At 55.0% G+C, this 24,329-nt stretch overlaps 1 protein-coding gene across 1 annotated transcript in view; it reads left to right on the plus strand.

The window, feature by feature from the left end:
• Positions 1–24,329, plus strand: part of PTPRS (protein tyrosine phosphatase receptor type S) — a 63,791-nt gene that overhangs the window by 11,178 nt on the left and 28,284 nt on the right. Inside the window, exons 4-9 of the mRNA XM_067734081.1 lie at positions 2,553–2,741; positions 8,925–9,035; positions 19,915–20,184; positions 21,670–22,251; positions 22,799–22,932; positions 23,181–23,325. Coding sequence (XP_067590182.1) covers positions 2,553–2,741; positions 8,925–9,035; positions 19,915–20,184; positions 21,670–22,251; positions 22,799–22,932; positions 23,181–23,325 — 1,431 coding nt within the window. The remainder of the gene's footprint in view (positions 1–2,552; positions 2,742–8,924; positions 9,036–19,914; positions 20,185–21,669; positions 22,252–22,798; positions 22,933–23,180; positions 23,326–24,329) is intronic.

Genomic DNA, 24,329 nt, shown 5'->3' on the forward strand with positions numbered 1-24,329 from the left:
AGGGATCGAACCCACATCCCCTGCATTGGAAGGCGGATTCTTAACCACTGCGCCACCAGGGAAGTCCCAGGGGCTGTAGTTTTTGATCCTTGGTCTACACATCTTTCACACTGAACTCTGTCCACTTAGGAATGCATCTTGGAGTTTGTTACGAATCTGTCTGTAAGGCGATTCCTTCTGCTTGTTTTGGGGACCCATCCATAGATGGCCCAGGTGTCTGTTGACAGGTGTTTAGATTGTCGCCAGCATTTTGCCGTTACTCTCAGTGCCTCAGGCATACCTCTGCCTTCCTACTTGAGTGCACGGGCCTGGGGAGCCAGCCGCTGAGCTGAGGGCTCGGGGGGTCTCAGGTGGATGGTACCAACTCACCCCTTCCGGTCCCGCTGTACCAACGAACATTCCTGCCAGCTGTGGACTCTCAGGCCTGTCTCTCCTCGGTCTCATCAGCCCTGCGTGCGATCACTTTTTTGTCACTTGTCCATCAGGGGTGGGGCAGGGACTGTGTTAGTTTGCTAGGGCTGCTCTGACGAAGTACCACAGTCTGGGCGGCTTACATCACATGTTTTTTTCAGTCTGGAGGCTGGAGGTCCTAGATCAAGGTGTCGGCAGGGTTAGTTCCTTCTGAGGCCTCTCTCCTTGCCTCAGAGACAGCCGTCTTCTCCTGGGTCTTTACATGGTCTCCACTCTGTGTGTTCTTAATCTCCTCTTCTTATGAGGACACCAGTCGCGTTGGATGAGGGTCGCCCTAATACCGCATTTGACTTAATGACCTTTCTAAAGACTCTGTCTCCAAATACAATCTAATTCTGAGGTCCCGAGGGTTAGGGCCTCAACCTGTGTACTGGAGGAGGGGGGAGGTACACATTTCAGCCCATAACAAGGGGGCTAGTGGCTGTTTTAATTTTAGCTGAGGAAGCCTGCCCTACCCCAGGGGACCCTTTGTCCACTGGAGATGACAGGCCAGACCAGAGCTGGGGGTTTTAGGGGTGAGAGCAAAAGGATCCAGGAGTCCAGGTGCTGGAGGGGGAGGGCAAAGGTGCAAGAGGGGGGTGGGACCTGGTGGGAGGCTGATGAGCTGCGTACCCCACCCTGGCATCAACTCCAGCTGAGTCAGGCCATGGAGCCCATGGTGCGATGTGCAAATTACATGAACGAAGGCCACCCGCCCCATCGCCTCAGGCCAGAACCACATTCTTCTTCTTTTTTTAAAAAAATTTTTTATTGGGATATAATTGACTTACAGTGTTGTATTAGTATCAGCTGTACAGCAAAGTGTATCTGTTATACAAATACGTATATCCACTCTTTTTGTTTTTTAAATTTATTTATCTTTGGCTGTTGGGTCTTCGTTGCTCCGCGCGGGCTTTCTCTAGTTGAGGCGAGCGGGGGCTACTCCTCGTTGAGGTGCGCGGGCTTCTCATTGCGGTGGCTTCTCTTGCTGCGGAGCACGGGCTCTAGGCACACGCGCTTCAGTAGTTGTGGCACGCAGGCTCAGTAGTTGTGGCACGTGGGCTCAGTAGTTGTGGCACATGGGCTCAGTAGTTGTGGCACATGGGCTTCGGTAGTTGTGGCACATGGGCTTCGGTAGTTGTGGCTTGTGGGCTCTAGAGCACGGGCTCAGTAGTAGGCACACCTGCTGTGTGCCAGGGCCTGCATGGGGTGGTAGGGAGATGGCGGAGACGCGGATACATCACGATCCATGGAGTTTGACACTTGGATGTTCTGGAGTCCAGGAGAACTTTTTATGATTATTGTTATTATTTTGGCCATGCTTTGCGGCATGCAGGATCTTAGTTCCCCAACCAGGGATCAAACCCATGCTCCCTGCAGTGGAAGCATGGAGTCCTAACCACTGGACCGCCAGGGAAGTCCCCAGGAGGATTTATAACTTGGGGCCACGAGCTAGCCCGAGGTGACGTGGATGCCCAGGGGTGATGCAGGAGGGGGCGTGATGACTTTGGGGACCAAGATGACTGGTGAGGCTGGATGGAGAGAGCGAGAAGTGTGAGGCTGGCGTGCGACGGGGCAGCCGAGGCCGGCGGGGGCCAGCGTCGGGCAAGGAGGCTGGGTTCCTCCAGAGGGTGGTGGGGGCCACTGGCAGCGGGGGGGCGGTGTGGTACCATTTACATTCCAAAAAGCTCCTTCCGGCCGCTGTAAAGTAACCCAAGGGTTTTGTAGCCTCTGCGCTGCTGACATCAGGGCTGGATCATCCTCTGCAGGGCCGTCCTAGGCGCTGGGAGGGGTGGAGCTGTATCCCTGGGCCCACCGACTCAATGCCAGGAGTGACAACCACAGGTGTCCCCAGACATGGCCCAGTGTCCCCTGGGGGCAGGATCGCCCCGGGTCAGAGGTACTGGTCTAGCCCTGATGTCCTCCCAACAGTTCCCCGACATGAGACGGGTCTTTCTCACAGACAGAGAAAGAAACAGGCTACAGGGAGGTCACCCAGCCAGGCAGGGGCTGGACCCGGGGCCCGTCCCGGAGCCCCACCCTGGTGCCATGGACTTGTGACAACTGGGCCTCTGCTTTGTTTTTCCCGTCTCCACCCTCAGAGGACCAGCTGCCCCCTGGTTTCCCCAACATCGACATGGGCCCCCAGCTGAAGGTGGTAGAGCGGACACGGACAGCTACCATGCTCTGTGCTGCGAGTGGCAACCCTGACCCCGAGATCACCTGGTTCAAGGACTTCTTGCCTGTGGACCCCAGTGCCAGCGATGGACGCATCAAGCAGCTGCGGTCAGGTGAGCACAGGCGGCCAGGAGGGTGCGGGAGCCACAGAGGGTGGAGGGGGGAGGGCGGCATCCCAGGGCCCAAGCCCTGGGGACAGGTGGAGGACAGAAAGGCAGAGCGGATGCGCAGACACGGAGGGCATTGGTATTGGGGGAGAAAGTGTCTTCAGAGCTGAACCAGTGGGGATGTGATAGGATATAGACGGGCAGGGGTAATGGGGAGCTATGGCGGATGGTAGGGGGAGAGTTCTTCAGTGCCTGCATGGAGATATAATGGACCCAGATATGTACAACGATGGGCAGCTGCAGAGGCCGCAGGGGCAGAGGGTCTCCAGTACCCAAGCAGTGGGGTCCTAATGAGGCACAGATAGTTGCGGGTGATGGAAACCCACAGAGGAGGGTGGGTGTCTACAGTGCCCCAACAGTGGGGACACAGTCGGGGAACAGACAGGCAGAGGTGATGGGGAGCCATGGAAGGTGGCAGAGGGAGGGTATCTTCTGTGCTAAAGCAGTAGACTTGTCCAGTGCGGATATAATGGGGTCCAGACAGGTAGGAGTAGAGGGGAGCATAAGGCAAAGGCAAGAGAGTATTTCCAGTGCTGAAGCAGTGGGCGTCTCCGGAGGAGATAGTGGGCATAGACAAGTAAGGTACTGGGGAGCCGTAGAGGGCTGCAGGGAGAGAGTGTCTCCAAGACTGAAGCAGTAAGGACGTGATGGGGCACGGACAGGCAGTCCAGCCTGTTTGTCCAGGCCCCGGCCGGGACAGGGGAGCCTTGGACAGAGCACAAGGCCTTGGCCACCTTGGGGCCAGGCACTTCCACCATCGTGTCTTAGCACAGCACCTCTGTGCCCCTGTCTGTGGGTCCATCTCTCTGGGGGGCTGTGTGTGCCTCGTGTCGGCTGTCTTAACTGCCTCACGAACGTCCGCGTGTGTGTGTCCGGGCTCCCTGTGTGTCCTGACCTGCTCCGCATCTGTGGGCACACACAGGCTGTGCTATCAGCACAGGGTTGCCTCCCCACCCCACATAGCAGAGCTCGTCCACGTGTGTCTCTGTCACACGTGTATCCGCATGACAGTCCCTTCCGTGTGCACGTCTCAGGCTGGTCCTTGTGGGCGCGGACACGTGTGTGGTCGGGCTGTGCCCACGGGCACTTACGCATGTTTCAGTCACATGGACACGTGTTGGTGCACCCTCTCTTTTCTCTCTCCCCTTCCTCTGAGGGCCCCGCCCTGGAGCCACCCCTGCCTGAAGGCCACACCATCATTCTCAGCGCCCCTCCCCCCCCCACTCACTGCCCAGTCCCGTCCTCTGAGGAGTCCTGTCTGCCCATCCTCTGCTTTCTCCTTCCCTCAGCAAAGACCCAAACCCTGAAAAGGGGCAGATGTTAAGCCCAGAATTTCTTCCCGGGAGAGACCTGGACCTCGCACTGGGGAGAGACGTAGCCTTCCCCGTCCCACCCCGTCTGAGGGTGTTTGCAGCTTGGGGGGTTCAGCTGGAGCAGCGATGGCAACCTTCGAGATCCAGTTGCTTCTCTGCTGGTTTCCACCATTGTCGCCCCAATATAATGAAATGACTAAGAGTGTGGACCTCGGCGCCCCATCCCCTGGGTCTCAGCATCCTCCTAAACCGTGCCTATTCCCCAGCGTTTCTGTGAGGGGCCCCTGACCGGCTGCCTGGCATATAGCAAGTGCTCAGTGAACATCAGCTGCTTTAAAAATCATGATCAAGGGACTTCCCTGGTGGTCTGGTGGTTAAGACTCCGAGCTTCCACTGCAGGAGGCGCGGGTTCGATCCCCGGTCGGGGAACTAAGATCCCACGAGCCGCACAGCACGGCCAAAGGAAAAAAAAGAAAATTGTAATCAATCTGCTCATTATTCTGACCTCCCCTCCCGCACCCACGAGGATACAGGCTTCTGCATAACCACCCGTTAATGTTCCTGTTCTCTTTTCTTGTCCCTCCGTTGTAAACGTTCAGAAACCTTTGGTAAGTTTAATTTCTTCACCACGTCAACAACTAACGCCCGCCCCCCCACCGTGTCCCCCCTTCCCGTCCCCTCCCCTCAGACTAACGGCCACTGTGACAGTAACTGTGACCCACTCCACGTGGCATGTTTACTAACGTCTCCCCCCACCCGCCCCCCTGCCCCTGACCACCTAGCCCTCCCCATCCGGACACCCGGGGGCTGCAGAGAGAGGAGCCCAAAAGGAAAAGAGGAAAAAAGACAAGACCACGAGGGGCTAGTGGAGCTTTGCACATACGGCACCCCCTGCCCCATTCTGGGCCTTGACACTGCTGGAAAATGTGAAATTACGGAAGTTTGCGGGCTGGATCTAGGGAGAGGGAGGAATGTTCCAGCTGGGCTAGTACTGGGTGTATCTCGTCCTCTTTTCCCAGCCCAGCCTAAGTCCCCTGAATCCAACTTGCTGGGCTAATTCTTACTAAGGTAAGAATGACTAATATTGGCCCGTGATAGTAACTTCTCATCTTCCTCGGAGTAGAAGGCAAAACCACCTTTCATACCCAAGAGGTATAGTATCTTTTCCTCCCAACATAGTGGCCGTGGGCTATTTGGCCATCTTGGGAAGTTCTGTCCTTTGGCCTTTGCCTTCTGTCACTTGGACTATGGTGATAGGTCCAAGTGTAGCAAAACAGCCTGAGCCAGAGCTGACCTAGATTCCCACTGACCCAGATTTTCGCTCTCCATGGTGCAGCCTTAGGCAAATTCCCCTCCTTCCTCCTGTCTCCCCTCCCTCCGTGTGAAGAGGGGGAGTGGCCCCATTAGGTTGGGGATTTTGTAAGAGATAATATAGGGCCCCCCTAAAGTTCTAGAGGGGCCCCAGCCTGGGAGGCTGGAGAGCTGGGTTCAAGGCTCACCCCTGCCTCTGACTCATGGCATGACAGTTCCTTGGCCCCTTGTGGGCCTCAGTTTGTCCATCTGCAAAACGGGCCTGGGCCAGACAGAAAGAGCTGTGTTTTCTCACCCTCGGCGGCTTCCCTGCCCTGGCCTTAGGGTGCCCAGGTCCTCAGCAGAGAGGGAGGGGGCCCAGATCTCCCCTGGGAAGATGAGCAGAGGGTGGGAAACTCTAGCCCGGCACCACCATTTCTGGTCTCCTGAGGTGTCCCAGCCCCCAGCGCCCATATAGACACATAGATCGTTCTCTTCCTCTTTTCCTTTTGGACATTAAGGAGGCTGCAGGGCCCTCCCTCTGCCCTCCATCCCCTTTCACTGCCCTCCCCTGTCCCTCCTACTTGGCCTGTTTGTAACACCTTCCCTTTGCTTTATTAATGCCCAGCCCTGGGGCGCTAACCCCTCTCCCCCTTCTCTAACAAGACTCCTGAGACCCCCATCATTCCGTGACCCTCCCGAGAAGGAATAGAAGGGGAGGTCGTGGACCTCCCTCCCTCGACCCAGAAGAAAGGCAGCCCACAGGGCCAGGTGAGGCCATGGACCTCCCTGGGGCATGGCCACGCCCCTCAGGCCAGTCCAGAGGGGCTTCTAGACTCAGCCCCTCCTTCCCCAGGAGATTCTTGCCTCCTATGGGAAGCCCTCCTGATTCTTCCTCAGCAAGGCCTGCAGGGTTTGTAGGCCCAGGGCTGCCTCAGCGCCCCCTCCCAGCCCCCGGGGACAGAGTGTTCAGGCCTGGCTCGTGGCCCAGCCCCGCCTCCCTGGGGCCCCCTGGCCCCGCCAGGACTGCCTTCTGACATTCACCTGACTCTCTCTGCTTCCCTTACAGAAAGCACTCCGATCCGAGGTAAGAGGCTCTTTCCTCACCCACCCACCCACTCACACTCTCTCTCACCGCCCGCCCAGCCCCCCAGGCTCCACGGGGGGCTGCCCCAGGCCCCCCTCCACATGTGTTCTCCTCGCCACCCCGCCCAGTGTCTGTGCAGTCTCTGTGTCTATGTCACTATCTGTGGCTGGGGGCTGAGTGTGGCCGTGGTGGTCCTTTGGGTCACCTGGCCGCAGTCAGGGGGTTGTGTCCTCAGGAAGGGGCAGCGTCTCCCATGCCCACCCAGAGCGCTGGGAGTCAGGCTTCTGACCACTGCTCTGTATGCAGCCCTCATCCGTCCCTAGCCTTGGTATTCCCATCTGTACAATGGCCGTGCAGAGGGGGCCTTCCGGCTCTGAAGCTTTGATTTGGGTGGTGGGGCAGGAGGAGTGGAGAGTCCAGCTTGAGGGAGCAGAGAGGCAGTCTCAAGGGCAGCCCCATGGTGCTGCCCTTAGAGAATAGACTAGAACAGGCCTGGGTGGGAGCCCTAGGGAAGAGTCCATGTCTAGTCCTGACTTTGCCACGAAATGCTGTGTGACCTTGAGCAGGCTCCCTGCCCTCTCTGGGCCTCCATAGTAATACCGGCCTGCCTGCTTCCCTGGAGCCTTGAGGTTGGTAAGAAGTGTTACGAAGGGGCAGAAGCCTAATCCACGGCCCCCAGAGAGAACTTCCCGATCTGTGGGTTCCCCTCACTTACGTGGGACACCCACAAACAAAGCTGGGAGGAGGGGTCCGCTTGCGACCTTGGACTGGATTTTTGGACTCCTGGTGCCAGGGACTCTGATCAAAACCTGTGATTGGGAAAAACAACAACAGCAAACAAAACAACAACAGCAGCAAACAAAAACAATGTGTGATTTAAACACATTTGGAGGTGTCCCCTCACCTTCATTTACCAGTCAACCAGTCACAGGGTCCAGGACTGTGAGTCTAATGTACTTATAGCTATTTACGCAGTTTTATTTACTTATGAAAAGGAGGACTTTGGTCCAGGCCTTTGATTTCAAACGTAACTGTGGAAACCTCTGCCTCATTTTTAATTTGTTCATGGGCCCTCAAGTATTTGATCAAGACCCGTGATTTCAAACATACTTAGAGATGTATCTTACTTGTGAAAATGAAGATATGTCCCAGGCCTGTGGTTTCAGATATCTTTGGGGAAATCTTGGCCACGTTTTCATTTAGTCGTGAGCACCGTAGTATGTGATCAAGGCTCTGTGCTTGTAAATATTCTTAAGAAGTTTCATTCATTTTCACATGTTCATGGGAAGTGAAGTCTTTCATCTGGACCTGTGATTTCAAACATATTGTAGGAAAATCTGCCCTATTTTCATTTGCTTGTGGGCACTGAGACCTTTGATTTGGGCCTGTGATTTTAAATAAGCTTGAGAAAATCGACCTCTTTTTAAAATTCTTATTCACTCATGACCAACAAATTTTTTGATCCAGGTTTATAATTTCAAGCACGCCGGGGGCATTTCAGCCTCAACTTTATTGGCACGGGTTAGAGGTTTTCCTTCACACTTGATTTCAAACACTTTGGAAAATTCTCCCCGTTAAGCTATGAGCACCGTGGACTTGGGTCTCCGTCTGTGATTGCAAACACACTTGAGAAAATTCATTTACTTGTGAGCATCCGGAATCCTGAATCCAGGCCCGTGGTTTTAAAACAGATCTGTGAATTCAGACTGACTGACTTAGATGACTTTAAATCTCTGGGGAAATTCACTCTTCAGTTTCAGGTACAGAAAGCGTGGATCCAGGCCTCTGCTTTCAAACATACTTGATGTGTATCACTCTCGGCCTTCTTAACCTTTGCTTTTGTGGAGTGGTAACCCAGTCCTGAAATTTAAACACCCTTGAAGATATACAACCCTGTCTCCATTTCTGGACACCGTGGGCCTTGAGGCCTGGGATTCCACACATACTTGAGGAACCCAGACCCACGGTCATTTACACACAGGCACTGGTTGAAACCAGCAGGCGGTCACCAGCTCCCTGAATTGGCACATCATTTGTGGTGGCCCCCTAAGTGTCAGGGTCTTTGGAACGGCTGCTAGGGGTTGGGACTGCCAACCTGCTTTCCACCCCACCCTCCCTGGAGAACATCACTTGGTGCTTTCCTGAAAACACATTCTCCCCAGTTTTGTCGCTCAACTTGACAGTCGTTTACGAGGTTCCGGCTGAGGGTGGAGGATGTGTGGGGCAGGCGGTATGTTCAGGCCAGGATGGGCCAGGATCGGGGTGGGGAAAGGCAGGCAGGGAGGCCCTGACCCAGTGGGGGCTTCTAGGCTGACTCAGCCTTTTCATCTGCCTCTCCGGCCCAGACCGACTAAGAGACAGTACTCTGGGACAGCCCTCTCACCACCTCAACCTCGAGGTTTCCCCTAATGGGCCAGGCCTTGTCCCCTTTACCCACAGGAGCCCTGCAGATCGAGAGCAGCGAGGAGACCGACCAGGGCAAATACGAGTGTGTGGCGACCAACAGCGCTGGCGTGCGCTACTCCTCACCCGCCAATCTCTACGTGCGAGGTAGGGAACGCCGCGTCCAGGTCGAAGGCAGGGACCCGCCCCACCCGTCCCCCTCCCTCCTCGGGCTCACAGCCTCCGGGCTCCCCTGTCCCCTGCAGACCCCAGCAGGCAGGCCCAGCCCCGCTTGTGGCCGCGGGACCTTGGGCGAGGCTGTGTCCCTCTCTGGACCTCAGTTTCCTCGCCTGTAAAATGGGGGCAGCTTCAACCCCCACCCCCACCCCCGTGCCTTGTGACGGCCGCCCCGTGGGCTGCAGGACTTGGGGTGGGGGGCGGCAGGAGGGAATGGGGCAGGGCCGGAGGGGTCAGTCGTGGGCCTACAGGGCCGGGGGAGCCTGCAGGCCTCTGCCCCACCCCGCCCGCCCGCCCATCCGAGTCGGCTTCTGTGGTGTGTCGTGCAGTGCCTCCCCTTTGCTGTGTGCTCGCTTCGCTTCTCCAGACTCGTGGCCTCGTAGCTCCCTGCTTCACCGCCCCCCTAATCTAAGAGTTGGGGAGGGGTCTTCAAGGCTGCCCCTGCCAGCCCCACACCCTCAGCTGTCCCAGAGCCTGGTGCTGTCCTAGTCACCCTCAGAGAAGGGCTCCTTTAGGCAGACACCCTGGGGCTTGGGCTGAGGCATGTCAGTTTCCCGCTGAGTCACGCCTGGAAGCACAGGGGTCCTTGCCCTGACGCCCCCACCCACCCAAGGAGGGCCTGGGAAGTGGCTACACAGACTTTCTTCTGGGCCCCTTGGTGTCCCCTCAAAGGTGCCAGGTTGGGGGGGGCGCTGCCCCTGCTCCTAGATGTCTCTGTGGACCCCGTCTTATCCCCGGGTCGGTTCTCTTCCGTCCTTTCAGAAATTTTAATTTGTTTCCTCCTCCATCTCCTGTATCCCCTTGGCTGTTTCTGATCCGATTCGTGGTAGAAACAGCTCCCGCCTGCCAGGAAACAGGGTCCCGTTCATCCCCCCGGGCTGCCCCAATTGGCTCTGTATACTTGAACCCATGCCAGCCTTCTTCGGGCCTCTGTTTCCCCCCGTTCGACGCACCAAGGCCCTGCCGTTCTCCACCTGGGAGGCCGTGCGGCTCCTCCCTCACCCGGAGACCCTCATCCCCTTGGTCCCCAGTAAGCATGGCCCCAGCTAGCCCTGAAGCAGCACCTTGGCTGCCCTTGGGTTCTGCATCTCGTCTCTGAGGAGGAAGGAGGCTGCCTGGCGGGAGGGGACGGGGACGCCGGGGCGGGGGCGGGCAGGGGGCACACATCCGATCCGATGCCATGGCACCTCTGGTGAGTTATAGCGCGTCCACGACTCCAACTGACTGGTCTTCGTCTAACCTGCGTATTTCTCTGCAAACACCTGGGATGGGGGTTTGTAAGTCTGGCAGAGTTCAAGGAGGACAGTATGGGCAGCAGGCATGGGGCAGGGCGGGGGCGGGGCCTCTAGCCCAGGGTGCGACAAGGGAGGGGGGCCTTCTGTGTCCTCAGCACCCCCCGCCCCATCCCAGAGGTGGGGTCCTTTCTTTTGGGGGGGTCCAGCTTCCCATTCTTTGCCTGGGTCTCAGACGCTCCAAAATTGAATTTAAAAAAAAAATCGTGGAAGGCAAATGTAGATCTTGTATGTCAAGGAAAGAACGGAGGAAAGACTAAAAGGTCGTTGCTGTTCTTTTTATTTTTTAATTTTAATTTTTTTTTTTTTGGTTTAAAGAAAACAAAAAAAATCAACAAACTATTGCAGCTTTTAGCCTTGGGAAGTCCTCTTTTTACTCTCTGTATCTCCCCTATTTTTTCTCTTCTCCCCATGTCATTGTGTTCTGCATCAAACCCCCTTTACATCCCTCAGAGCTTCGAGAAGGTTGGTGTGTTTTTTTCTTTTTTACTTTCTTTACCCACATTTTTACATTCCGAAAGTGACACACACACGCAAGAAACGCACACAGACAGGCACACGGACACACGCAGACATGCACACAGAAAATAATAGAAAAACGAAAAAAAAAAATGACGAATACGAATAATGAGCTCAACGTGAACAAAACAAAACAAAAAACCACCAAGTGAGAGCAAAAACCCAGAAAGACACAAAAATCTCAGCTGCGCCCAGCCCGGCCTAGGGCCGGCCGCACACATGCGATGCTTGCATTGTGGTCGCCTCTATGCATCCTTTGGTAATGTTGTTGCTAAGTTTTTTGCACTCCTCGTCGTCATGGTAACTTGGGCCTGATGCATGCTGGGAGAATGTAAAAATCTTCTCTGCATGCCACTGTTGTCGGTTCGGTTTGGTGAATTCCCAATGCCTTCTGTTGGAGTGTTTCTCGTCTTCCGTTCCATTTTTCTCCTTTGGTTTTCTTCGTTTTTTTCTTTCTTCCTTCCATTTATTTAATTATTAATGTTTTGATTTTGTTTCGTTTGGGGGGGGGAAACCGATTGGTTCGTTTCTTTTTCCCCCCTCCCATCCCCTTCACCCAACCCCCTCCTCCCCCAAAGCGTTTTGTCTTTGGTTCTGTCCTGTGTTTCCGTGCTCTTTGGTTTGGGTTTCTTGGGCTGAGCTGTTGTGTGGTTGTTCTCCAAACGCATTGTGATTTAAAAGCCAGTGTTCCTGTCCCAACTACCATCCAGGAGGGCGGAAAGGGTCCCACAGCTGGGATGCTGGGGCAGAAAGTGACCGCCTGGGCTCAAGAGCACAAGGGAGGTGGCATAGACAGATGGTGGGAGGCCAGAGCCTGGGTGGGGTGTGTGAGGAGAGCAGCCCAATTTGCCAGCTCTGTTTTATCCAGAGCTGATGCCTCAGCCCCACAGGGCAGCCATGTTGGAAGGGAGCTTAAGCAGGCATGTTTCCATCCTTCTGCCTCAGCATGATACTACCTCCCACCCTCCCAAACAACCCCAAAACGGGCATTTGAAGCACAGCTGAATGGGTAGCCGGCATTTTGAGTTCTTGTTCATTGGAGCAACATGTCCAAATATGAGAAATGGCCACCTTTCAGTGGGCCGTCCTCCCAAAATGATGCATGCTTGGCACTGCGTAGGCAGTGCTCAACATGGTAGCTGGTGTGATGACTTTTTGCATCCTGGCTGGGTACCAATACGGATCCACCCATCAGAAAATGTAGCATGACAGACTTTGGAAGAACTACTTGGCCAGTTATTCTGCCCTTTTCTGCCATTTAGTGCTACGCCTCTGCCTCCCAGATGATGTTGGCTGCTTCCCCCACCACCTCACAGGCTCTGGGCCCAGTCACAGGCGTCTTTTGTCCCGCAACACAGCACGGTCACTTTCTGAGTACCTGAGCATCAGAACTGTGGAATTCTGGAGAAAACCCTGGGGAACTTTGGGCACAGCCCCCCCCCCCCAACTTCCCCAGCTCTCCCTCTGCCTTTCTCTCTCTTTCGGCTCTCTTTCTCTGTGTGTTTCTCTCACTCTTGAAACCCTTGGAGACGTTCGCTCCCATCTTCTGTTCCCTCCCTGAGGAAAAGCAAGCCCTTTCAGAGCCCCATTCCAACCCCAAATAAAAAACAACCCCCAATAAAATATCCCTTTAGATTTATAGCCACTAGCCCCCAGCTTACTACCCAACACTGATGATAGTGGAGGGCTGAGATCAGCCTGTTTGGGGTCACCTTTTTCTCTCTCTTGTCCCTCACCTGCCTTCTCTAAACTCCCAATTATTAAGTTCAGGCAAGTTGGCAAGAGGACTTCAGACGCAATAACAAGGGATTTATTTTTCCTGTCTCTTTTGAATCCAGAGTGAGAGCTGCCAGGCAGAACCTCTCCAAAAGATGGAAGATAGAGGTCTCCCGGCCCCTTCACTAAAGCTGGGTCCCAGTGAGTTGAAACTGAGAGGTGGCTGAGGGTCTCTGAAGACCACTTGGACTTCTGGGCAGTATAGACTGGTGGTGGGAGCACAGACTTGCTGCTTGGGGAGACCTAGATTCAAGTACTGCCTCTGCCCCTCCCTGGCTGTGTGACCTTGGGCTAGTCACTTGGTCGCTCGGAGTCCCTATTTCTTCATCTGAATAATAGGAAGCATTGATTTCCCTAGCTCACAGGGTAGTTGGGAGGATTCCATCGAGCAAATTAATGCTCATCTTGTGCCCTGTGTAGTGCGTGGCACATAAGAAATCGCAAGTGAAGCTGTGAAACGGAAATCGAGTTCAGATAAATGGTCTTGGGCAAGTCACTTCCCTTTGGGGACCTCAGTTTCCCCATCATGTATTTCAGACATCTGCTGTTTGAATAAGATGGCTTATGGGAAACTGCTTTGAAAAGAATTGGAGGGCAGATGTTAATTCATTTGCTCAGATCTCATTTTTTGCTAATGCATTTCTGAGCCCATCTCATGGTCTCATTTTCTCCTGGCTCCAACCCCATTCCCATGAGATCAGTGGCCTCCCCAGAGCCACATCTCTCATCTTACTCCCTGTCGCTCCCCCAGGAAGTTCTGTGGCCAGATTATCAGAAGGGGGCAAAAAAAAAAAAAAAGGAACAGTTTGGATGTTAGGCTACGCTTGCAGATAAGTACCAGCCCAGCAGAAGAGAAGAGCCGCGTGGCATGCTCTGGCCTGAAAGCTACAAGCATTTACAGTGTTACCAGAGCAACCAGTCCTGGGAGTTCTTTGCACCGAATCCCCACTCTCAACCTAACTCTTCCTTCAATTCATAATCTCCAGCTTCTGCTGAGCCTGGGTGATCCAGGGGGTGGAATATCCAGATTTTACCCTTCTCCTGAAGTATATCTCTGATATTCAAAGGACCAAGGTCAAAACCAAGCCCGTTTTTTTTTAATGCAGCTGGGAGCTCTGCTCCCAGAACTCTCCTAAGGAAGATGCAGCTCAGACTTTGACAGGGTGGGAAGATGATCAGGTTATATTCTCCCTGGCTGTTAATATTCTTTCAAATCTTTAAAATTGTCAGCCTTTAAGGTGTGCATTAGTGGCTAACGATGGTGTCTTTACCACTTGGTCTAGCATTATAGCATTATTGAACCATGGTGCAGGACCGGGTTAAATGGTGTGCCACCCACCCGATGACACAGGAACATGCGGAGAGAACTTGGAGCGAGCTAGAGACATGGGAAAGAACTTTCCACCTTCAAGGGACTTAGGATATTCTCAGGATCTTGGAAGAAGCCAGATGGAGATAATTTATACAATAATATAATTTATATAATAATTTATATAATAATATAACTTATACATTAACAGTTATAACAGTTATAACAGTTCTCAATGCTGAGCTAAGAGATCGGGACTCATATAAAATGTCAGAGGGGGATCCAGATTGCCCCAATTTCCAGGTGTTCTTCAGAACCCTTTATCTGAAACCCATCCCCAGGCCTCTTCAGATCAGTTCATAGCATGGAATTCTGTGGGGCAAATTGTTTTTAAAATTAAACCTCTGGCACTCAAGCCATATAATTGGTGGATGTGACCTCTAGGTGTTCCCCTTACCTACTGGCACCCCCAAACAAGAGTAGATACAGATATTGGGCCTGGAACCCACCCACCGCCACCTCCTGTATCTCCAGAAAGAGTACCACTGGGGTATGTTGGCGACCTCCCCGGCTCCTGATCACACCTGGCATGCCACCCCACCCTTCACCCCCAAAGCCCCTGACTTGACCCTGGTGGTAGGCAGTGGCAGGTCAAGACCCAGCCCTTCTCCTCATCCCACCCTCATCCCAAGGGGAGAGGGGGCTCCAGGGGTGGGAAGGCAGGCTTTCCTCTGGGCATGGCGGGTCGGGGGGTGGGGGCGTGGGGCCGTTCTCCAGGAACACTGAGCTCTAGACACCTCGCCTGCTGCCTGCCTCACACCCTTTGCATTGCTGTTTCCTCTGTTTTTGGGGGGTGAGGGGAACATTAGATTACACCTTGTCGTTCGGAAAGCCCCGTGTCTCTGGCGGCCGCGGCGAGGGGACAAGGGGAATCGGTCAATTGGCAAGATATCATCCCATTTTCTGCTAGAACCGGGAAAACAAAAAAATCGGGAGAGAGAGGGTACCAAAAAAAAAAAAAAAAAAAGTCCAGCTCAAAACGACAAGAGCTTGCCAAGGCCGCTGGTCAGCCCGTGGGCCAGGGGTCCAGCCAGGTCCCTCCGGACCTTGCACGCTATCCCGCTGGCGGAGGGAGCTGGTGGTGGGAGTGGGGAGGCAGGGTGGCGGAGAAGGGGGAGGGGAAGGAAGATGCACAGGGCAGACCGCGGGGCGGTACCCACCCTCCCTGGGCCACAGGCTGGGGATCAATGGAGAGGCTTTGGAATTAGGCCTCGGACCCCTTCCCGTACCCTGACAGGTGTAATCTAAGCTTAAGTAAACCCTGGGGAGGCTGCAGAACTGGCACCTCTCCCCTCCCCTCCCCATCCACATCCTCATTTTGGAGTCCGGAGGAGCACCAGCAGCCTCTCCCACCCCAAAATGCCCAGCAGAGCCCCCCCACCCTTCAGAGCTGTGGCTTGCTGAATCGTTGAGATGTCTGACACTGTTGAGTTCCCTACCTAGTGCTCCAACCAGATCACCTCACTTTTGAGTTTTCCCCCTCACCCTTCCCCAACCCCTCCTCCCCTGGAGCACCCCTCCCCGCCCCCCCACTTTCTTGGTTTTTGAGTTTCTGCCTCTTCCTGCCTGGGGGAGGGGTCGTCTCCCGGTTGCTTTGAAGGTTTTTGAGTTGTTTTTCCATGTGAATCGGGGTTTGAAGCGACCCGCCCCCCCCAACCCACCACCCTCCCACCGCCCACCCTCCTGATCCCCTCACCCACGCGGGTCCCCCCCACTGGGACCCCCCCGGCTACTCGGTGACGAGAAGAGCTGGAAACGAGAGCCAGCTGGAGCGTGCTGAGGACCAAGGCTGGTGTGGTCCCCTTATAACCTGCCTGGACCCTCCATTCAGGTCGGTAATTGGGGGCGGGGGTCCCGCGGGGCCACTCCGTCCCATGGGTTCCGTGCCCACCTTACTTTTCTAACCTGCACCTCAAGCTTGCAGCCAGGGGTGGAAAGATGATGTGGGTGGGAGTCAGCACCAAACTGGGCAGAACACAGCGTCAGCCGCCCGCCCTCGCCAACTGGAAGGATGCCCAGAGGCCTTATGAGACCCCCCTCAGGGGGTTTTTAAGCCACCTAGTGCTCATGGGCACAATCCTCCCCTAACTCGTGGCAAACCAGCCCTCTTCCTGCCGCACACCCTTAGAAACGGATGGGGTAGGTGAGAAAGCAAGTGGGCAAAGTGTCTTAACGTGTCAGCCTTTATAGCATATTGGCAGATCCATTTAATTGATGGCTGCCGGCCATGTTGGGGATTGTGAGCACCAGAATTACAGTTGTTGATAAATGCCCTCCCACACGTAACTGACTTATAATTAACAACCCTGTACAGCAAGTCTGTTACGCGTTCAAGATGTATATGCCTTGTGTCTACTTCTGGAAAGTGTTAGAGGTACCTTCCACATTATGACACTCCTAAGGGAAGATATTTTAAGATAAGATCCCATGTGAACAGGGTCTTTGGGACATGATGTTGAGCCTTACGCACATAAATTGGGATTATATTAACCCTTAAATCCTAAAGCTAGCCCTTACTCCCTTTGACGTTCCAATAATCCCTTTCAGTACGAACCTTTTACTGATGGCTTCTGGACACTTATTTTGATGGCTGCTGGATATTTTTCGACTGATGATTATTCAGTTGATAGGTGGATATGGGTGATGGGTACTTTTGCCCTCTTCGGTATCCCCAGAGGGTAAGGACACAAGTTTGAAAGAGCCAAGAAGGGACACGTGGATATAATTCTTGCTAATTACCATGGTAAGAGAAGGTTCACTCTATCTCAGAGGTAGGGATCAGGCATACCTGGCTTTGAGCTCTGGCCCTACCTACATCCTTTCTTTGTGTCTTCCGACTAGCCCTAGCTCCTCACCGGGCCTCCACTGCTTCCTCCACAAAATGGGCATGAGGTCACTGGCCTCTCAAAGTGGGAGGGATTCAATAGAAATTCTTCCCATTCCTTTTTTTTTTTTTTAAACTAATTCATCCCCAGACTCCCTCAATGATGAGCATCTCATTGATCTTTCCAGCATCCTGGAAGGCCAGAAGGAAACTTCACTGGTCCATGCCCAGGCTGAGCATCTTCTGTGTGCTGGGCACTGCCCCGGTCAGCTTAATGGCCTTCTCAACACATCACCGATGGCCTCCATTTCACAAAGGAGGAAACTGAGGCTCCCGGAGGATGAGGGCCCTTCCCAGGGCTCATCCAGCCTCATCAGCCCCCCACCTCTGCCGGAGCAGGTTTTCCATGGGACTCTGAGGTCTTGAGGAGTTTACCTTGCTGTGTGATTTAAGTGACTTGGCCTCTGTTCAGCTCTAAACGAAGAGCAGGGAGAGTCACTGAGAAGTGGGGCTTCTGTGGCTGGGTTGGTTTGCTCCGAAGGTTCTTTTTCGATGAGGATCTCACCACTGTGGCCGCCTCGAGCCTCTGCCAGGACCCTTGGGTGCTGGGTGGGGAGGCCAGATGCTGTGTTCTGCCAGGGTTGGGGGGCACCTCCCTGGGGAAGCCACAGCCGTCCTCCTTTCAGACCCCGATTTTCAGCCCCACACCCATTCCATGTTTTTTTGTTTGTTTTTGTTTTCTTGCTTTCAGGTGTTTTGGAGGGGTTTTTTGTTTGGTTGGTTTTTTTGGATTATTTCCCCCCACCACCCCACTTTGTTTTTTCATTTGGTTCCCCTGGTTTTGTTTTGGATGTCGATGCCGTTTTTCTGTCCTTGATTAATTAGCTCCCTCACACTCATCCCCCATTGTGTTCCGTTTCCATGACAACGCAGCGTTTGGGCATCCCACTCGTGCCTCGCTGTGGATGCCGGCGGCTGGCCTGGACCGCGTCCGCTGGCTGGCCGGACCCCATTCTCCCCCGATACCTCCACCTAGCCCTGCCAAAAAGCCGCTCCCCCATCTCAGAGCCCAGCCCCGCCCCTCACCCCCAGTCTGTCTGCATGGCCCCTCTGTCTCCCCTCCCTGCCCGCCCCAACTCCTCCCCGCTGCCGAACACCTTCCACTTCCTCCATCCTGTCTCCAGCGTGACTCCTGGACTTTTCGCGGGGCTTCCTTTTCCGAAGGGCTGCCAGCTTTCTTGGCCCTCCCTCCGCCCACACGGAGCTCCCCCTTCTCTCCAGCGGGGATTCAGAGAACAGGGATTGAGATTTCCAGCTTGGAACCCACGGAGAGAGAGCGAGTGAGACCCCTCCTCCGTAGAACAGGGCAGACACCCCTACAGCGACCCCCTTAGGGGTGCGGCTGCAACCGCAGTTCCATGTGAAAATTAGAGGCAGGTCGGGTTGCCGAAAGTCACTTGGTGGCCCTGTTTAGCCTTGCTGAGCCTCCAATCCGTCATCTCTACAGTTTGAGACAAGACTCCTTGAACTGCCCAAAGCTGGGGGCACATCCACGTGTCTCCTTGAAGCCGGGGACAAGCTCCTTCTGGCTAGAAGGGTTTACCAGCTAACCCAAGTCCTTTCCACTGCAGGGAAACATCTCCGACGGGGCAGCCGTGCCTCTTGGCAGTTCAGGTGCCCATTAGCACCCGCCCCTTCCCCCCGAACCCCGAACCCCATGCAGCTTCCGAAAATGGAGCCCCCGAAATGCATCCTGCTGCCTTCGTGGTCTGCAAGATTGGGACAGAAGGCTGCATTCGCTTCCCCGCTAAGAAATGCACAGAACATGTCCCTGTTTTCTCAACGTTCAAGTTCATTCCCTCGTTTATTATTATTATTAATATCCTATTTATTCTGCCAGGGCTGTGATGTGACAATGTGACATGTCACATTGGGTCACATCTAGAATTAATATGCAGCATTGAAGTGGGCCCCCTCCCCCCTCCTTTCTCTTTCTCTGTCCCTCCCTCTCTGTGTTCCTGTTTTCTCTCTTTCTCTGGACCCATCTATCCCTTCTCTCTGGTCCCCCACCCGCCGTGAGTATGCACTAAAGGTCCCTGAGATCCAGGCCTCTTCACATTAACCTTCTCTCTTTTCCTCCTTCTGCCTCTTTCCCTCGTCTCTCTCTGTCTCTCAGTCTCTCTCTCTCTCTCCCTCTCTCTCTCTCTCTCTCTCTCTCTCAACCAACCTATTTTGCATGCTGTTTGTGATTCTGAGAGCTGCATCTATCAATGGAAACTTGTCAGATCCGACAGAAGCTTTTAGAAGGGTTTCTATACCCAAAAACCACAAAAATTTCATTAGAGTTTCTCATCTTTTCCTTGAGGGCCCCCGGGGGAAGTGGGTGGGGCCCCCGGGTCACCAGAGGGAGTGAGGATGGGGGGCCGACATCCTGGTCCCCTCTGCCTCTTGGTCCCAACTCTTCCCATGACCTCCCACACACACCCCGTCCCGTCCAACCTTCCCAGAGCCCCCCGACCCCTGCAGCCCGAATCTTCTGAAGCTCCCCAGTTGGGAGAGCGGGCGGAGGGGCTGCTCCCCGAAGCCACGTCTGACAGCAAAGATGAGAAACGGCTGATAAATTTTTGTGTTCCTAACTGTGCTGTGGACCAGCCACTCTGGTCTCTGAAACCCTGTTGCTATGGAATAATGCTTCATGTCTCTTTTATTATATATCGATATATCTCTCTATATATTGTTTGTGAAGTACCTTCCTTTGAAGTTTTGGTTTCTTTGTGTTGGAATTTGGTTTTTTAATTTTTGTTGTTGTTGTTTTCTTTCATTTGGAAGAAAAAATTTCAACTGGGGGGAAGGAAACAACCCTGTTTATATTTAAATTGTTTTCCACTTTTTTTTTTCCTTTTTTTCTTTCTTTCCTTCTTTCTTTCTTCCTGCTTTTCTTTCTTTTCTCCCCTGCATTCCGTCTCCCCATCCCCCTGCATCTCCCTCCCCTCCCCCACCCCTACATCCCCCACCCACCCCATCCCCCAGTCCGCCGCGTGGCTCCACGGTTCTCCATCTTGCCCATGAGCCACGAGATCATGCCAGGTGGCAACGTGAACATCACCTGCGTGGCCGTGGGCTCGCCCATGCCATACGTCAAGTGGATGCAGGGGGCCGAGGACCTGACGCCTGAGGATGACATGCCCGTGGGCCGGAACGTGCTGGAACTCACAGATGTCAAGGACTCTGCCAACTACACGTGTGTGGCCATGTCCAGCCTGGGCGTCATCGAGGCCGTGGCCCAGATCACGGTGAAATGTAAGCAGGGGCCATGGGGCATGGCGGAGGCGGATGGGACCTCATGTGTAGGTGGGGGGTACGGGTGGAAAACCTCTGAGTTACTCTTCAGGATTCAGTCATTCCTGGCTGTGAAGAGGACAGTCAACAAACACTTATTGGTGACAAATTATTCTGGGCCTGGCCCCGTGGAACGAGACCCAGTCTTGCTCTATTGGGCTCACGGTCCAAAGTGGGAGATGACACGTAGCCCGGCAGCTATGATGCAGACTAACGAGAGCAGTGATGGGGACTATGTAGCACCACTCAGACCCGCAGAATAAAGGTTCCAACTCCCAGGAAAGCTAGGTCAGGGAAAGACTAAAAGTTGAAAAGGGAAACAGGCTGTGCAGAACTCAGAGAGATAGAGCATTGGCGGGGTGGGGAGGGATTACAGATTCTCCTGATGTCTCAAGTTTGTGGCAAGATTCAGAGGAGGGTGCCCTCAAATAATTTTTCTAGCTTTGTAACAGGGGCCAGCAGACTACAGCCCATGGGCTGAATCTGGCCCTCCACTTGTTTTTATAAATAAAGCTTTATTGATACCTGCCCATTTGTTCACACCTGGCTTGTGGCAGCTTTGGGGCTACAGTGACAGAGCTGAGTGATTCTCAGCAAAGGCCACGTGGTCTGCAAATCTGAAAAGATTTACTGTGTGGCCCTCTGCAAGTAAAGGTTGCCAAGCCCTGCCCTAAGGCCATAGAAAGTGTCAGCATCAGCTGGTGTGTTGGTCATTTTGCTGAGGGATTGAACGTCTTCTGGTGCATGCTTCCTGGGGCCTGTGTGATATGAGATCTTGGGACAAGTGGGAGAGAAAGTCACAGTTTTATCCGGGTGCTGGGGACACACTGTAAACCAACCCCAGTCCCTGCTGGTGGGGACAACATACAAACCTGGTCATGACGTACCGTCAGGCAGTGATAAGAACTGGGCAAGGGCACCTTTAGCCAGGGTGGTGAGGGTGGCCTTAAGCCATCTGGCCATCTGAGCATTCCAGGGGCAGGGAACAGCAAGTGTGAACAGACAGAAGGGCCCTGTGGCTGAGCAGAGTGAAGCAGAGTAAAGCACAGAGAAGAGTTGTAGCCCAGGGGCCGCCACTGTTTCCTTTAGAAGTGGATATTTTTCTTAAACAGCCAATTTTTTTTTTTAAGTAAAAATTTTCACCTTTATGGGCCATCTAGTCTCTGCTGTAACCACTCAATTCTACCGTCATAGCACAAAAGCAGCCAGCAGCGATACATAAGCGTGGCTGTGTGCTGATAAAACTTTATTTACAAAAACAGGTGCCAGCCCTCGGTTTGTAGTTTGCCAACACCTGCTATAGATGGTGGGCTAGGGGTCGTTAGGCCCATGGTTGCCACCAAGGAAACGAAGGCTCAAAGAGGGCAGTTGTGTGACTGAAAGTCACACAGCCTTTGGGGTCTGCAGCCAGCGTGCCTGATGTGTGAACTTGCCTCCCACCCACAGCTCTCCCCAAAGCCCCTGGGACCCCTGTGGTGACAGAGAACACAGCCACCAGCATCACCATCACGTGGGACTCTGGCAACCCAGACCCCGTGTCCTACTACGTCATCGAATATAAATCCAAGAGCCAGGACGGGCCATACCAGATCAAAGAGGACATCACCACAACGCGTTACAGCATTGGCGGCCTGAGCCCCAATTCGGAGTATGAGATCTGGGTGTCAGCCGTCAACTCCATCGGCCAGGGTCCACCCAGCGAGTCGGTGGTCACCCGCACTGGCGAGCAGGCCCCTGCCAGCGCGCCCCGAAACGTGCAGGCCCGCATGCTCAGCGCCACCACCATGATCATCCAGTGGGAGGAACCCGTGGAACCCAACGGCCTGATCCGGGGCTACCGGGTCTACTACACCATGGAGCCCGAGCACCCCGTGGGCAACTGGCAGAAGCACAACGTGGATGACAGCCTGCTGACCACCGTGGGCAGCCTGCTGGAGGATGAGACATACACCGTGCGCGTGCTGGCCTTCACCTCCGTAGGCGATGGGCCCCTCTCGGACCCCATCCAGGTCAAGACACAGCAGGGAGGTGAGATGCCCGCGGGAAGCACAGCTTCTGCGGGGGGGGGGGGGGCGGGCAGCAGGTTTCGGGGCTTTGTCTTACGGACTCAGGCTTTGGAACCTCAAATCCAGGAAGAGTCAGGCAGCTGTCCAAGCAAAGGGACAGGAGGTTTGGAACTCTGCTGCCGTAAATCAGATACAGGGTGGAGATCCACATTCCAAATTATGGTCCCCACCAGTTTTCTGTTTAACTGGGGGAATGGGGAGGATGCTGGGGTGCGTTGAGAAGGGGATTTTTTTAAAATGTTTTCCCACTGGCAACAGGATGGGGGGATTGGGGTGGGCAGCTGACAACGAGGGGCGGTAGGGGGTCCCTGAGAAAATAAGAGAAATAAGAACAGTGGAGAACACTCCAGTAGCATCTAGAGCCTAACAAGCCCTTCCTTTTAGGGTGGTGCTGAGTTCACGGGGCCCTTTTTGGGAGAATGGGAACCTGGCGGGTTGGATACTCTATGCGGGCCCACCCCTCCCAGGCCTCCCCCCAATGCCAGTGCTCTTCGCCCCCTGCCCCGCAGTGCCTGGCCAGCCCATGAACTTCCGGGCCGAGGCCAAGTCGGAGACGAGCATTGGGCTCTCGTGGAGCCCCCCGCGGCAGGAGAGCATCATCAAGTATGAGCTCCTCTTCCGGGAAGGCGACCACGGCAGAGAGGTGCGTGGGCGGGGGGAGGCGGGCTGGCGCTCGCCGCCGGCTCCCACTCTGGGCGACTCTCTTGTCTCCCCGAGCCTGTGCCGGAATGTCTCTCTTCCCCCCTTCGCTTTGTCCCTGTCCGTTGCTAATTTTTCCAACACTCACTCTTTTCTCCTCCATTTCCATCACTCTGTGAGGTCTGTGTCTATAGCCCTCTGGTTTCTCTCTGTCTCTTTCCATCTCCGTCTCTCTCCCCGCCCCGCCCCCAGGTCGGGAGGACCTTCGACCCGGCCACGGCCTTCGTGGTGGACGACCTCAAGCCCAACACCGAATATGCCTTCCGCCTGGCGGCGCGCTCCCCGCAAGGCCTGGGCGCCTTCACCTCGGTGGTGCGGCAGCGCACGCTGCAGTCCAGTAGGTGTCTCGCGGACCCCGCCCTGAACTGCGGGGGTGGGCACCTGGCCGGCGCCTGCGCACTGACCCGGGCGGGGCCTGCGCAAGCGCGGGGAGGGGGGGGCGCCTCCGCCCGTCCCGCTTCGCTCTTCCGCCTCGGGCGTGCTTGCGTCCACGCTGCGCCTCGGTTCCCCCACCAGTGCAGTGAGGGGCTCACCCGTGGACCCCGCAGGCTCCAATTTCTCCATCTCCCTGGGGTACAGCCGTGGTCGGTTTCGCTGATGGTACCTCCTCTCGCCTCTGCCTTTCCCGGATTTGGGGTTAGTGGAATGGCCACGTTGCGCCCATCTCACAGGTGTTTGGAGGGGTCTGTGATGCTGTCACAGCTCACACCCCATCCTTCCGAGAGAGCAGAGGATGCAGAGACGATCCTGCCTCCCCAGATGGCCCTTCTTGCCCCCCAGGCTGGGTCCCCATTGCCAGGGGCTCGGGGGCGTGGGGGAGTCAGAGCTGATGCCAGGTTCTGGGGGAAGCGCAGGACCCCCAAAACGTAGGGCCCTTGAATTCCTGGAGTTCTTCGCTGTGCCCGCCTGGCCTCCCTGTCACAGAAAGTCACCTTTTGGCCAGGACACTGCAGCTGGCCCTGGGCCACACCGTGGCGCCCGCCGCGCCCTCCCTGCCTGCTCTGAGCTCAGGGCCTAGGCAGGCCCCTCCGACCGCCGCCTCCCTGCCTCCCCTTCCTCCCTCTTCTGTGCTCAGTGTGGCCCAAGTGGCCCCCGCCGTGACCCTCCCTTTCTTCTTCTCCCCTCCCCCTGCTCAGTCAGTCACGGCGTAGCCACCCCAGGCCTTGTTCCGGAAGCTGCCTCAGTGTTCAAACCTTCAAGCCCCCGCCTGCCCCGCCCCCAGGCGTGTGCACACAGGGGGTCACGGGTCAGTCCAGAGTGACAGCAACTTGGGCTGGGGTGTCTGAGCCGCTGGGATCAGGGGACTTGGAAACACAGCACCCCACTGTCAACCCCCGCCCC

Source organism: Pseudorca crassidens, chromosome 3, assembly GCF_039906515.1.
Source record: "Pseudorca crassidens isolate mPseCra1 chromosome 3, mPseCra1.hap1, whole genome shotgun sequence".
Classification (NCBI taxonomy): domain Eukaryota; kingdom Metazoa; phylum Chordata; class Mammalia; order Artiodactyla; family Delphinidae; genus Pseudorca; species Pseudorca crassidens.